At 33.2% G+C, this 12631-nt stretch overlaps 1 protein-coding gene across 1 annotated transcript; it reads left to right on the forward strand.

Moving 5' to 3' along the window:
- Nucleotides 1-480: 480 nt before the first annotated feature.
- Nucleotides 481-11757, forward strand: LOC131629529 (high affinity nitrate transporter 2.7-like). Its single transcript, XM_058900311.1, has 2 exons — nucleotides 481-1754; nucleotides 11373-11757. The coding sequence occupies exons 1-2, from the start codon at nucleotides 673-675 to the stop codon at nucleotides 11620-11622; spliced, it is 1332 nt and encodes a 443-aa protein (XP_058756294.1). The 5' UTR covers nucleotides 481-672; the 3' UTR covers nucleotides 11623-11757.
- The last annotated feature ends 874 nt before the right edge of the window (nucleotides 11758-12631 follow it).

Consider the following 12631-nt stretch of genomic DNA (forward strand, 5'->3'; position numbering starts at 1 on the left):
AAGTTAACTCTGGGTTAGAAATGAAATAAACATCAACTCTGGGTTGAAGAATAAAGGGAAGTCAACTCTGGGTTGAAGAATAAAGGGAAGTCAACTCTGGGTTGTATAAGAGATAAACATCAACTCTGGGTTGAGAACGGAAAAGACCAATGGTAAGTGAATGAGTCGCCTCAAAAAGACCAATGCCAATAGGGCTATCTATCGCTAGATTATTGGACGATTTCTTTCTTATTATGGATTGTCTCTTACAGCGGGTTGCGAGCCCACCTAATCCTTAAGCAATTGGCTGACATTGTGTAATCGCAAACCTTCTCTCAGGGTCTAATAAAACTATTTGAGTACAATAAAATTGTCAAAAATATCTTAAATTCTATTTTAAAAATAAAAAATTTATTTAATGAATTAAAAAAGTGGACTCATTATGACACGAAGACAAACTCCATTCACATTATTGATATTCTTGAGAGAAAATCTTGCAAAAATTCCACAATACTGGTTTATACTGAAAAGCATTCCATATGTAGAAATATGGACATCTCCCATATCACTATCAGGGGTTGGGTGAAACTCTATAGTTTTGTCGTGCTCAATTCCTTACATACATGTAATACAAACTGTTAATTTATTTCAATCAACAAAACAAAGAAAGAAAAGAGAATCTAGTCATCCACCATGGAAAAACAGCATCCCATGAGCCACGAGAAAGCAACCGAGTTTCGACCATTCTCATCCGCGGTAACACCTCATATGCGTACATTTCACCTATCATGGTTCAACCTCTTCTCCTGTTTCTTCACCACCTTCTCCATCCCTCCTCTCCTCCCAATCATCCGCCACGACCTCAACCTCACAGCCGGCGACATAGGCAGAGCAGGTTCCGCTTCTTTCGCGGGCTCCATCCTCTCCCGCCTACTCATGGGCCCAATCTGCGACCTCGTGGGTCCCCGTAGAGCCTCGGGTATTCTTTCTCTCATAACCGCTCCCATCATCCTCCTCACCTCCATTGCCTCTACTCCCGGCGAATTCATCGCCGTTCGTTTCCTCGTGGGCTTCTCTCTCGCCAATTTCGTCGCAAATCAGTTCTGGATGAGCTCTATGTTTGACGAATCAGTTGTTGGGTCAGCCAACGCTTTCTCTGCTGGCTGGGCAAACACCGGTTCCGGCGTCACTCAACTTGTGATGCCTTTAATTTACTCCTCTCTCGTCACGTTTCTCCCATCCTCCACCGCTTGGCGGGTATCATTTATAGTTCCAGCTGTTTTCCAAACAGTTACAGGTGTGTTAGTTTTAGCATTCGGCCATGAGACAAACAAAATTCCATCAGAATCAAAGGAGAATACATTGAAAGTGATATTTGGTGGGTTAAGGGATTACAGAGGATGGATACTGGGGTTACTATATGGATTCTCGTTTGGGGTTGAAATGACAACAGATAACATAATAGCGCAATATTTTTATGACAGCTTTGGGGTGAACCTAGAAACAGCAGGAATGATTGCAGCATGTTTTGGGATAACGAATTTGTTTTCAAGACCAATGGGAGGGTTGGTTTCAGACAAAATGGGGAAGAGGTTTGGTATGAGAGGGAGATTGTGGGGTTTGTGGATTGTTCAAACGGTGGCGGGTTTGCTTTGTGTGATGCTTGGACGACTTGACTCCTTGTGGAGTTCTATTGTTATCATGTGTTGTTTCTCTGTTTTTGTTCAAGCTGCTTCTGGCCTCACGTTTGGTGTGGTTCCCTTTGTTTCTAAAAGGTTAGTTCAGTTTTAAACTTCACTCATTTTCTCTATATCTTGAGTTATCAATCTCATATACTATTGCTATTAATTGCTTTTTAGGCTCTCTCAATTATATGCTAAATATACACATTTAATTCATTCATTTTTTAGTTAATAGGGTAAATTTTTAAATATAAAGTGCATTATCAATAAAGGCTTTCTGTCTATGTCAAAAAAGACTTTCTTTCTAAATATTATTATTTTTGGATAATTGTTGTCATAACATAAATCTTATTATTATTTAATTCAACTTATATAGTGATTTTTTAATTATAAAAATATTATATTGTGATTGTGAGGTCAAGAATGAATGAGTTTGTTGCTGCATAAAATATCTAGTTAAGCATTAAAGAGGTAGTTCGATATTTCTGAAGAAAAATATATTGAGCGTGTAATTTCTTTTAGGATTCACAACCTAGAATTATTTGTCTTTTACGACTCACTTTTCAATGAATTCATGAGTGTATTAAGGAATTGGATCATCTCCAACAATTCCGTGTATTTAGCAAATAAAATAGTTAATGATATCGAGAGCCTTTAAATGAGATGGTAAAAAACTACCAATTTAATCTAAGGTCATGGATTTGATTTTGATTTGAGCATGCACAGTGATAATTTTTTTTAAAAAAGACTTTGTTATTTATTGCGGTCCTATTTAACTCGAACAATCAGTATTAACAATTATACGTAGAAGATACTCTATTTTTATGAAAAAAAAAAAAATACAAAACAAATAATGATTAGACAATATATAAACGTCTAATAGAATTTATATTTAAGAAATATATATATGAATGTCTAATTTGAAAAGAATATTTGGATGTCTAATAAAATTTATATTTTAATAATTAAATTGGAACATGAACCGATGTTCAAATTTAATGAATAATAAATAGAATTTTTTTTAAATTTATTAAATAATTGATCTATAAATAAGATATATTATTTATTTAATAAACTCTAAAAAATAAAATTTGTTTATAATTTAGAACGGAAAGAGTATAGGTTTAGTTTCAACAAGTAGTAAACAAGTCCGAATAAATTATATTCTATTAAAATAAGAATAATAAACATTTTTATGGTATTGCTTCTAGAAGCAAAAGAAATATTCTTTTTACATATTTATTACTTTAACAAATATTTTTTATATAATTGTTTTTATTTTTTTATATAATATTCTTAAATAAACATGACTTTTAAAATAATGTTAATTTTCTAAAATTTTGTTATAGTATTAAGTTAAATAGGCAAGTTGGGGGTGGCGACAACACTTAAATTCTATTGATGTCACCAGGTCCATTGGCGAATGCATGCAAAAAACAGGTGTTGTCGCCACCCCCTAGCGACAACACCTCCCATATTTTTTTTTCAATTTTTTTATATAATTTATTTTACCTATTATTTTTAACTATTTTTTTAGTTTGGAAAAATAATATAAATAAATAAACAAGTACCAAATACATTAACCATTAATCATAATAAAAAAAGTACATTAAAATTAAAAAAAGTACAAAATACATTAATGATAATAATAAAATTTCTATTGACCGCGTGGACCATGGTACGATCCCCACTCAGGTTGTCTGATAACTCGTGTAGAAGGGTCACGAGTTGGTAGTGTTCCCCTATTCCTGCGACGCCCCCTCTATTTGGTTCCTCTTGTGTTTGAGTCGACGACCCCTCAATGCATTCCGGGTCTACAAAATCTGTGAGCCGTCCTCAAGCTCTAGAATTCCCGCTATAGGAAAGGCGGGTGCCCGCGACGTCTTCAAAGCTTTGTCTTGGTGGGTTGAAATTTCTCCTAGTGGGTGCGACCTCGAAGTTTGGTCTTTGAAAGTTGGTGGTGGATTCGGGTTGGTTAAAATACATTGGTTGTGGTTACGTCAACACAAATATGGCGCAAGATTATCGGAAACTAAGTCATGACATGATATGTCATACCATCATACCTCTCGTCGAAGCTGACCCATCACTGAAGGTGAAGACGATTATTTCCCATTGCGTTTCTGTATTCAAATATAGACCGTCGTACAGAAAGGCTTGGTTAGCGAAGCAGAAGGCAATTGAAATAGTCTACGGTAACTAGGAGGAATCCTACCAACAACTTCCTCGCTACCTGGCTACACATCAATTGTATTTACCTGGGACTGTTACTATATTGGAGACACTGCCGGCACAATCCCAAGACGGAAACCCTCTCGAAGGTAATGGAATCTTCCATAGACTTTTCTGGGCGTTTCGACCATGCATCATTGGATTTGGTTTTTGCAAGTCGATTATTCAAATTGATGGAACCTGGTTGTATCGGAAATACAAAGGAACATTGCTGATGGCGGTCGCGCAAGATGGAAATAGCAATATTTTTCCAATAGCATTTGCTCTGGTAGAAGGAGAAACAGTTGCTGCTTGGAGTTTCTTTCTGAAGAATCTCCGAGCTAGAGTTGCTCCACAATTTAATCTTTGTTTGATTTCGGACAGGCACGCTTCTATTGACAGCGCATACAACAATCCGACAAATGGTTGGCACGACCCCCCGTCTAAGCATATCTATTGTATTAGGCATATCGCACAAAATTTTATGTGAGAGATCAAAGATAAATTTTTGAAGAACCATTTGGTGAACGCGGGGTATGCCTTAAACCAACCTGGATTTCAATACTACCGCAGTGAAATAGCGTTGTCAAATCCAGATGCGGGGAGGTGGATTGACAGCATTGACAGAGCGAGATGGACTAGGTCATACGATGATGGGGCTAGGTGGGGCCACATGACTACAAATCTTGTGAAATCAACGAACGGGGTTTTCAAAGGCATACGAAACCTACCTGTAACTGCTTTGGTTAGTGCAACGTATTTTCAGATGGCAACTTTATTCGCCACAAGAGGTAAGTGGTGGAATTCAGTGTTACAAACACAACAGGTATACTGCGATGTCTGCATGAAATATGTACAACAAGAATCTGCCAAGGGGAACACTCATCGAGTGACAGAGTTCGACCGTCATGGCCACACCTTCAGTGTCAAAGAAACAATTGATCACAACCAGGGGCTGCCACGACAACAATATCGTGTCTCAATCCCAGATCGTTGGTGCGACTGTGGCCAATTTCAAGCCTATCGCATGCCTTGCTCCCATGTTATTGCAGCATGTTCACATACTCACTTTGATGCATTATCATTGGTATCAGAAATTTACAAGGTATCAACGTTGCTCAACGTATACGACAATTACTTTCCGGTGGTAGCGATGGAGGCATATTGGCCTGTGTACGAGGAGGAAACAGTTTGGCACAATGATTTAATGCGTCGGAATAAAAGCGGTCGACCAAACAGTAAGCGTATTAGAACCGAAATGGACGCCACTGAAAAAATGCAGAGGAAGTGTAATATATGTCGTGAGGTAGGACATAATAAGAACAAATGTCCCAATCGTGGATCTAGCTCTACAACATAGTTTTTAGGTTCAATGATATTTGTAATTTATTTTATCAATGAAATGGACTTTTATTTTGCTTAATCAAATGAGTTACAACACACATGGCAAACAACATAAACTAGGACTAGAAATCAAATTTAACCTAAAGGTAACATTTGAAAAGACAACACAATGACTAAAACAACAACACAACAAACAATTAAAATCTTGGAAATTACAGCGGTTAAAACAATGTCATCTGATCCATCCATTATTTGTTCAGTATCAAGGTCGATTTTCACATCAACCCACCAACGGATCGTCTCTCCGGTGATAAGCGACACCCTTGTTCTAAGCCTCTGGATCCTTTTGATTTCTTCCCCGGGACTGTACTCCCCTTCTAACTGTGACATCAGAGTCCGCTTCAGGTTGTTAAAGGTACGGATGTTCCAAAACGTAAGCGCCATAGGGGGTTTGATCGGAGAAAAAATAACATGGCCATAACATCTTTTGTATTTCGGTGCCGGCACAGGACGGATGGATGATGTTCGTTGCCATGACTCCGGCCTTATGCGAGACATGATCAATAATGTGAAGTGAAAATGGAAAAATTGGAGAAGAAAATAATGATTCTTGATTGCATAATGGGCTGCTATATATAGGCAAAGATTTGCACACAATTAAGTGTTGTCGCCACCCAAGGAGGCGATCGGGACCACTGCATGCAGGTAAAAAAAATAATATAAAAAAATTGAAAAAAAATAAAGGGGAGGTGTTGTCGCCGGGGGGTGGCGACAACACTTAGTTTTTGTACATAGTCGTCAGGCCCATTGGCGACGTCAATGGATAATAGGTGTTGTCGCCACCCCCTGGCGACGTGTTTTTTTTTTTTTTTTTTTAAAAAGTGGCTATTTTTGTAATTATTTTAAAATATTTGTTATTTTTGAAATTTTTAAAAAAAAATGGTTATTCAAAAAAAAAATTCCAACATCTATGTATGTTTTTTTAAAATAACTATTAATAGTTTCTTGTTAAAAAGAATTATTAACAATAATTTAATTATAAGTTTAATAGTTATCAAATAAATAAATAAAAAATATCTAATCCCAGTTGGAATGGTGTTTTATGTTGGCATCAAATAGCATAGCCAAACTTTCTCACCAAATAAATAGTCCCATGTATAAAAGGTAGCCTATGACTATAGGGATATATATGGGTTGAATTGGATTGTACTGGATTTGACCTAATCTGTTATTCAATCAGTTCAAATTTCAATGGGTTTGGTCTGTCGTATAACCCGCAATTTCATCATCAAAACCAATCTGAACCGACCTGTTCATTTATGGGTTAGATTGAGTTGAGTTCATGGGCTGTGTTTCAAATTAAAAAATAATAGTTTTTTTAATTTAAAAATATTGTAACACGATTCAATACATTTATACTCATTTCTAACACACAAAATGGATGAAGTACATCATATAATATATAATAATATTCATTAACATAACATAACACTAGATAATAGTATAAAATTCCACAAGACACATTATTTTCATAAAATACATAAGTTGGAAATGATACAAAAGAAAATAAGAAACAACATTTAGTCTTAGAATTATGTAAATTCATTGATTTAGTAGTATTATTGGTGGAAAATAAAGCATTTTTGAAAAAAATATGGTTAGTACGTACTGAGATAATAATTTTATATTTTTATTTAAAATAATAATAATAAATAAGAAATTTCTAATGTAACATCAATGGGTTGGGACAATGGACCCGCGAGTTGCAAACTCAAATCCGATACCCTAACCAAAACTATATGAGTTGTTGCGGGTTGGGTTAGATATACCCGTAAATAAATGGATTCAGGTAAGTTATATATTGGTTTGTTTTGGATTAACGGGTTCGTGGGTCGATCCGCACCCATAAACACCCTGACCTATGACATAGAATGATGTCGTTGTTCATTGAACGAAGATGTCTATAAAAGGCAGCTAATTGGCCATGTTTCAAGAATAAAAATATTGAAAGAAATGTTTAATATTTGATAAAAATATTATATTATATTTCAATTTAGTAATGTTTTAAAGATCAGTCTGGTTATCAAATCAAATAAAAATATTAGATCGATGATTTATTGGTCAAACTACTAGATCACTGATCGAACTACATGATAAAATTGAATTAAATCAAATAATTTAGTTGAATAAATTAATTTCTATAATAAAGTTATTAAACCAATTGAATTAAATGACCATGTCTCTAAAAAAATTATGGCGTCTAAAATAATTTTGAAATTTTAAAATATCATAATTTTACAAAGTTTATTATTTAAATTAAAATTTTAAACATATTTATCACACACAACAAAATAGTATAAATTCAATAAAATGTTAACAAAGTTTAATTGTAATATAAACTGAATAATAAAATAAATACAATGCCTATTAAATTTAATTTTAAATTGGAAAAATTGTTTCAAACAAGTTTTAAATAAAATATATTTATATTTTAATTTTATTTGTAAAAAAATTTATCAAAATGCATTGTTTTATCAGAGAAAGAAGCAAGCATTTACCCGATTCAAAAATTAGATCATATTGATAACATCTCCAAATCCCAGTACAACAAGTTCGACCGACCGATTTGGTCCAATTTCTAAAACACTACAATTTAGTATTTGACAAAAAAAATTATTTTAAATTTAAGTTGAGTTAGAAATCAATAGTATATAATAAAAAAAAGTTATTGATTTATTTCAATAAAATTTAATATGATACAAATAAAAAAAATTAACAAAAAATTTAAAACATAAAAAATTAATAATTAATATTTAATTTATTAAAATTTAATATTTATTTTATCATATCACTATTAAGTGTGTATTAAATATGAAATAATAAAATAGTAATATAATAATATAATTTTTTTTATTATATATTAATAAAATATAGGTTAAAATATGATTTATCATATAATAAATATATTATATGTATATATGAGTCAAGATTCATTTACACTAAATATAAATATAAAATTCTTGCACCAAATCTCAATCGTTTATTGAAATGAATCATACTGTTATATAAAATTAAATTAAAAAATTAAAAAATATAATGTAATTCTCTCACTAAAAGGTTGTCAATTCTGAAAAATTCTGGTATGACAGGCTCAGGATGTCATTCACGATGTCAAGACGTCTGATCTGTTATTAACGTAGTAGAGGCAAAACAGAAAGATCCCCCATTTTTAATTACCCCTAAGAAGGAGTCAATGAGAACTGGGATCATATATGTTCCGTCAACATAACCAGATTGTAAACTTTATTGGTTCTGTAAAGGACCAGCTATCAACCCTGAACCTGATGTTATACACGATGTTACAACATCCACGGCTGAACAAACAATACAATGCAGAAGATAAATAACACAGTTAATTGTCAACCCAGTTCGGTTTAACTACCTACTCTGGGGGCTACCAAGCCAGGAAGAAGATTTCACTATCAGTAGTACTATTTTATGTAAACAACCTCTGGTTTACCTAGTCACTACCCAATTCAACCTTTATCTCAGACATCCATCTAAGACAAGAGAACCTCTGCTCACTCCCTAGTGATACCTAACTGTTACAACCCTGCAACAACTATTTACACAATTAACAATGAACAATAACTTGATCTTGCTTCACAGCTTCAATCAACAACACAATACTCAACTCTTACATACAGGTTTTGAGTGAGAACAATCACTTCTCTTACCTACAGGTTTCGATAAGGACATGGCAGCCATCCCACAACCTGGGTGGTCTACCTATAGAAACCCTAATGACTACATCTTTTCTAAATCCGGTTTTCTATATCAAACTAGGTTACAAAGGTTTCTATTTATAACCTATTCCCAATTGGACTTGGGCTTACAAATCGCAGCACTCTTTGCTGTTACAAATCTGTAGAAATCTTCTGCTACAATCAAGGTCTTTTAATCACGAGTTTCCTAATTTATCTCCTAAATTAGAAACTGCTGAATCTTCAATCTTCTAATCTGATTCTTCAATATTCTGACTTGATTCTTTTGACCTTTAAATTTGCGCCACATAGAATTACATAATATTCACTGAATATTCTGTATCTGTTGAGAATCAAACTGAATCTTCATTCCAGTTCTGCAGGCACGATGTCATGGTTGAAGTCATGACATTCCATATATCTTGCTTGTACCTGTTTTGTTCTTTTATATTTGCAAGATTATACATTGTATTATGTTTCCCTGCTATTATGTTTTAGCCAAACATAGATGCCAATCAGCCAATAAAAGCACCAACAAATTCTTTTAAAGAAAAAATATCATTTCATTCATTCCTATTAATGGTTGAGATTTAATGTAAAACTTTAGACTTATACACACACACATAAAGCTATACTAAACCCATATTGGGCCAACTAACTAAAGCCCAACACATGGTCTAAAACAAACTAACTACAAATACTGAATGTGCAATTACACTTCAATATCATCCCTTAATTCATATTTAGAGCTAAAATTCAATAACACCAATTTTATTCCTCAAATTGATGAAGTGTTCAATATTGACGACTTTAGTCAGCACATCTGCGAATTGCATATGGGTGATATAGTGCACAACTTCTAGCACTCCATTTTGAACTTGATTCCTCAGATAGTGAAACTTTGTGTTAATGTGCTTGCTTCTCCCATACAACACTAGGTTCTTGGCAAGTCTTATAAAAATAAATAAAAAATAATAAAAATGTCACCTAAGCCAACCATATCATTAAAAAAAATAATAAAAAAAAGTTGTCACGTCAATAATTCTGAATAATTAATAAAAAAAATTAAGAAAAAAGTTGACACGTTAATAATTCTGATGATTGGATTTCTTGAAGGGGCAAAATAGGAGAATCTTCATATGTTAGGGGGCGAATCCATTTTTTTTTTACAGGGAAATTTTTTAAACCTCGCCCATATGGCCAGGACAAAATAACTATTATCCCTTTAAAACATTGTCAACCCACCTCCCTCACATTTATTACCTTCCTAATAAAGAGGATATTGTTTCTTTCCAACACATATCTCAAAATATTGCATGACCGGAACGTTGTTTTAGCCCGGAGTGGCAAAACTGGTCGTCCGTTCCGTCCCGCCTAAAGCCCGCCAAAAAACGAGCAGGACGAGCAAGTCTGTCAAGTGAAATGACATAAAAATCATGCCCGTTCCGCCAAGATGGCGGATTGGCGGACGACAGACTTTCCCGCCTATTTTTAATTTATATATTTTTTCATTTTTTTAATATATTAATATGTTTCTTTTACTTTTAAATTAAATTTTTCACTTATTTTTCAAAACAATTTTTTATAAAAGTATATTTTAAACAAATTTTACTTAAAAAATAATACATATATTTACAAATAAATATATAAATTAAAACTATTAAAAATTAAAATGAATATAATTAATTAAAAAAATTGACGGAGACTCACTTAACAAATAGGCGAGACGGGTTTTGGCGGACAATGGACTTTGGCGGAACGAATTTTGACGGGCGGTGGATTCTGATAGGACAGGTTATGGTAAACGGTGAACCCAAAATCTCAATTCAACCCGTTAATTTTTGACGGATGCACGGGCGGACCACGGCCCGTTTTGCCACCCCTAATTTTAGCAATGTTATCTTATAAATTGTTTTGCTTCTTACTTATCTCAAATTGATGCATATAAAAAAATATTAAATTTTAATGAATAAATTATACTTTTTAAGAGACGCTCAAATTATAGTACCCTGATTCCTTATTTTAAAAGTATTTTTTTTCCAAATTGATGTCTCTTGAGATTTTATTGGAGAGTCAAATTCTATATTTTTTTTAGATTTTCGAGAATCATCGAGTAAAATCTTAGAATTCATTGACATGTCTTAGTATAATTGGTAAATAAAATTGTAAGAACCATTATAATTTAACTAACATTGACGTATATTATATATGATAATTGCTTTTGATTTTTGAATATATTTGTATGTGATAATTGTTTATGGTGATCTTGAATAATGTCAATATTTACACATTTAATTAATACTACTAGAGAGCTCTGTCAAAAAAAAAAAAAAAAATTAATACTACTAGAGTTATATATAATATAATTGTTTGTATGCATTGAAATTTGTAGTTCACTAGGGGTAATATCGGGAATGACAGGGAGTGGTGGAACAATAGGAGCTGTTGTAACTCAAATGCTGCTATTCTCAGGCGACAACTTATCAAAGCAGACGAGCATATCACTAATGGGCTTAATGATGATACTATGTACTCTTCCTGTTACCTTAATCTACTTCCCTCAATGGGGTGGCATCTTTTATGCTCCTTCTCCACATTATGATTATGGTTATGATCAAGAAAACTATACCTTGTTGGAGTAATAATGTTGAATTTATTCCCAAAAATAAATACTCATGCTTATTGTAAATAAATTCTTTTGTGAACTATCCAACTCCAACAAACACAATAAGAAATATTGTTTTACTAATCGTTAGTTGGTTAAAGGATGATTGACGCTGAATTTAGTAGTGAAGATCACAGTTCGATCACTCGTAGCTACAATTGGGAGGGAGCTGGAACCACTTAATGTTAGAACTGATCCAAAACCGGACTATACCGGTGGTGATAAACTAAAAAAAATGATTTTTTCAAAACTTAAACATATTGTTTTATTTCTTATATATTTAATTATTTTTATAATTGATTTCTTGCATTTCTTATGTGTTTAGCATGCTTCTAGAATCTATCATACGAGATTGAAACATAAGAAACACCCAAATATAAATAATAGTAATATTATTAATTAAATTATATACATAGTTGATAAAATTCAAATATTTTAAATAAAATAATTTGTAAGGAATGACTTAAGTGTTCAGAAATAAATGGTGAGGACAGTTCTAAATTTTCTTTGAGAGAATAACTAAACACAAAGATTCAAACAAAAAAGGCAGCAAACCCCCGTTTCTTCTTCTTTCTCTTTCGCAAACCGAATTCTAAACCCTCCCCTCTATTATCTTCATTTAAACACTAAACTTTCAATTTTTTCTATTAACTCCACTCCATATCATGAATTAGTCTTTGTTTTTTTTTTATAAGCAAGGGATTCACTAAAAAGGAGTACTAGGGGTACTCAAAGCCCGCTTACAAACAGCTGAAGCACAAACAAAACACAACGGAAAATTACGAACCAAGTAGCATCTACTTAAAATAAAAGAGGGGATTCCTACTAAATTCATAGAAATTACACTTGGTGTTCGCAATTTTACCGATCGACAACCACTTCCAAGCCGACAGCTTAATGTCCCACGAAATGTCATTAATATTGCAGTTACCTCCCTTAAAAATAATGTCGTTTCTCGACTTCCAAATTCCCCAAACAACCGCTGC

Source organism: Vicia villosa, unplaced genomic scaffold, assembly GCF_029867415.1.
Source record: "Vicia villosa cultivar HV-30 ecotype Madison, WI unplaced genomic scaffold, Vvil1.0 ctg.000577F_1_1, whole genome shotgun sequence".
NCBI lineage: Eukaryota > Viridiplantae > Streptophyta > Magnoliopsida > Fabales > Fabaceae > Vicia > Vicia villosa.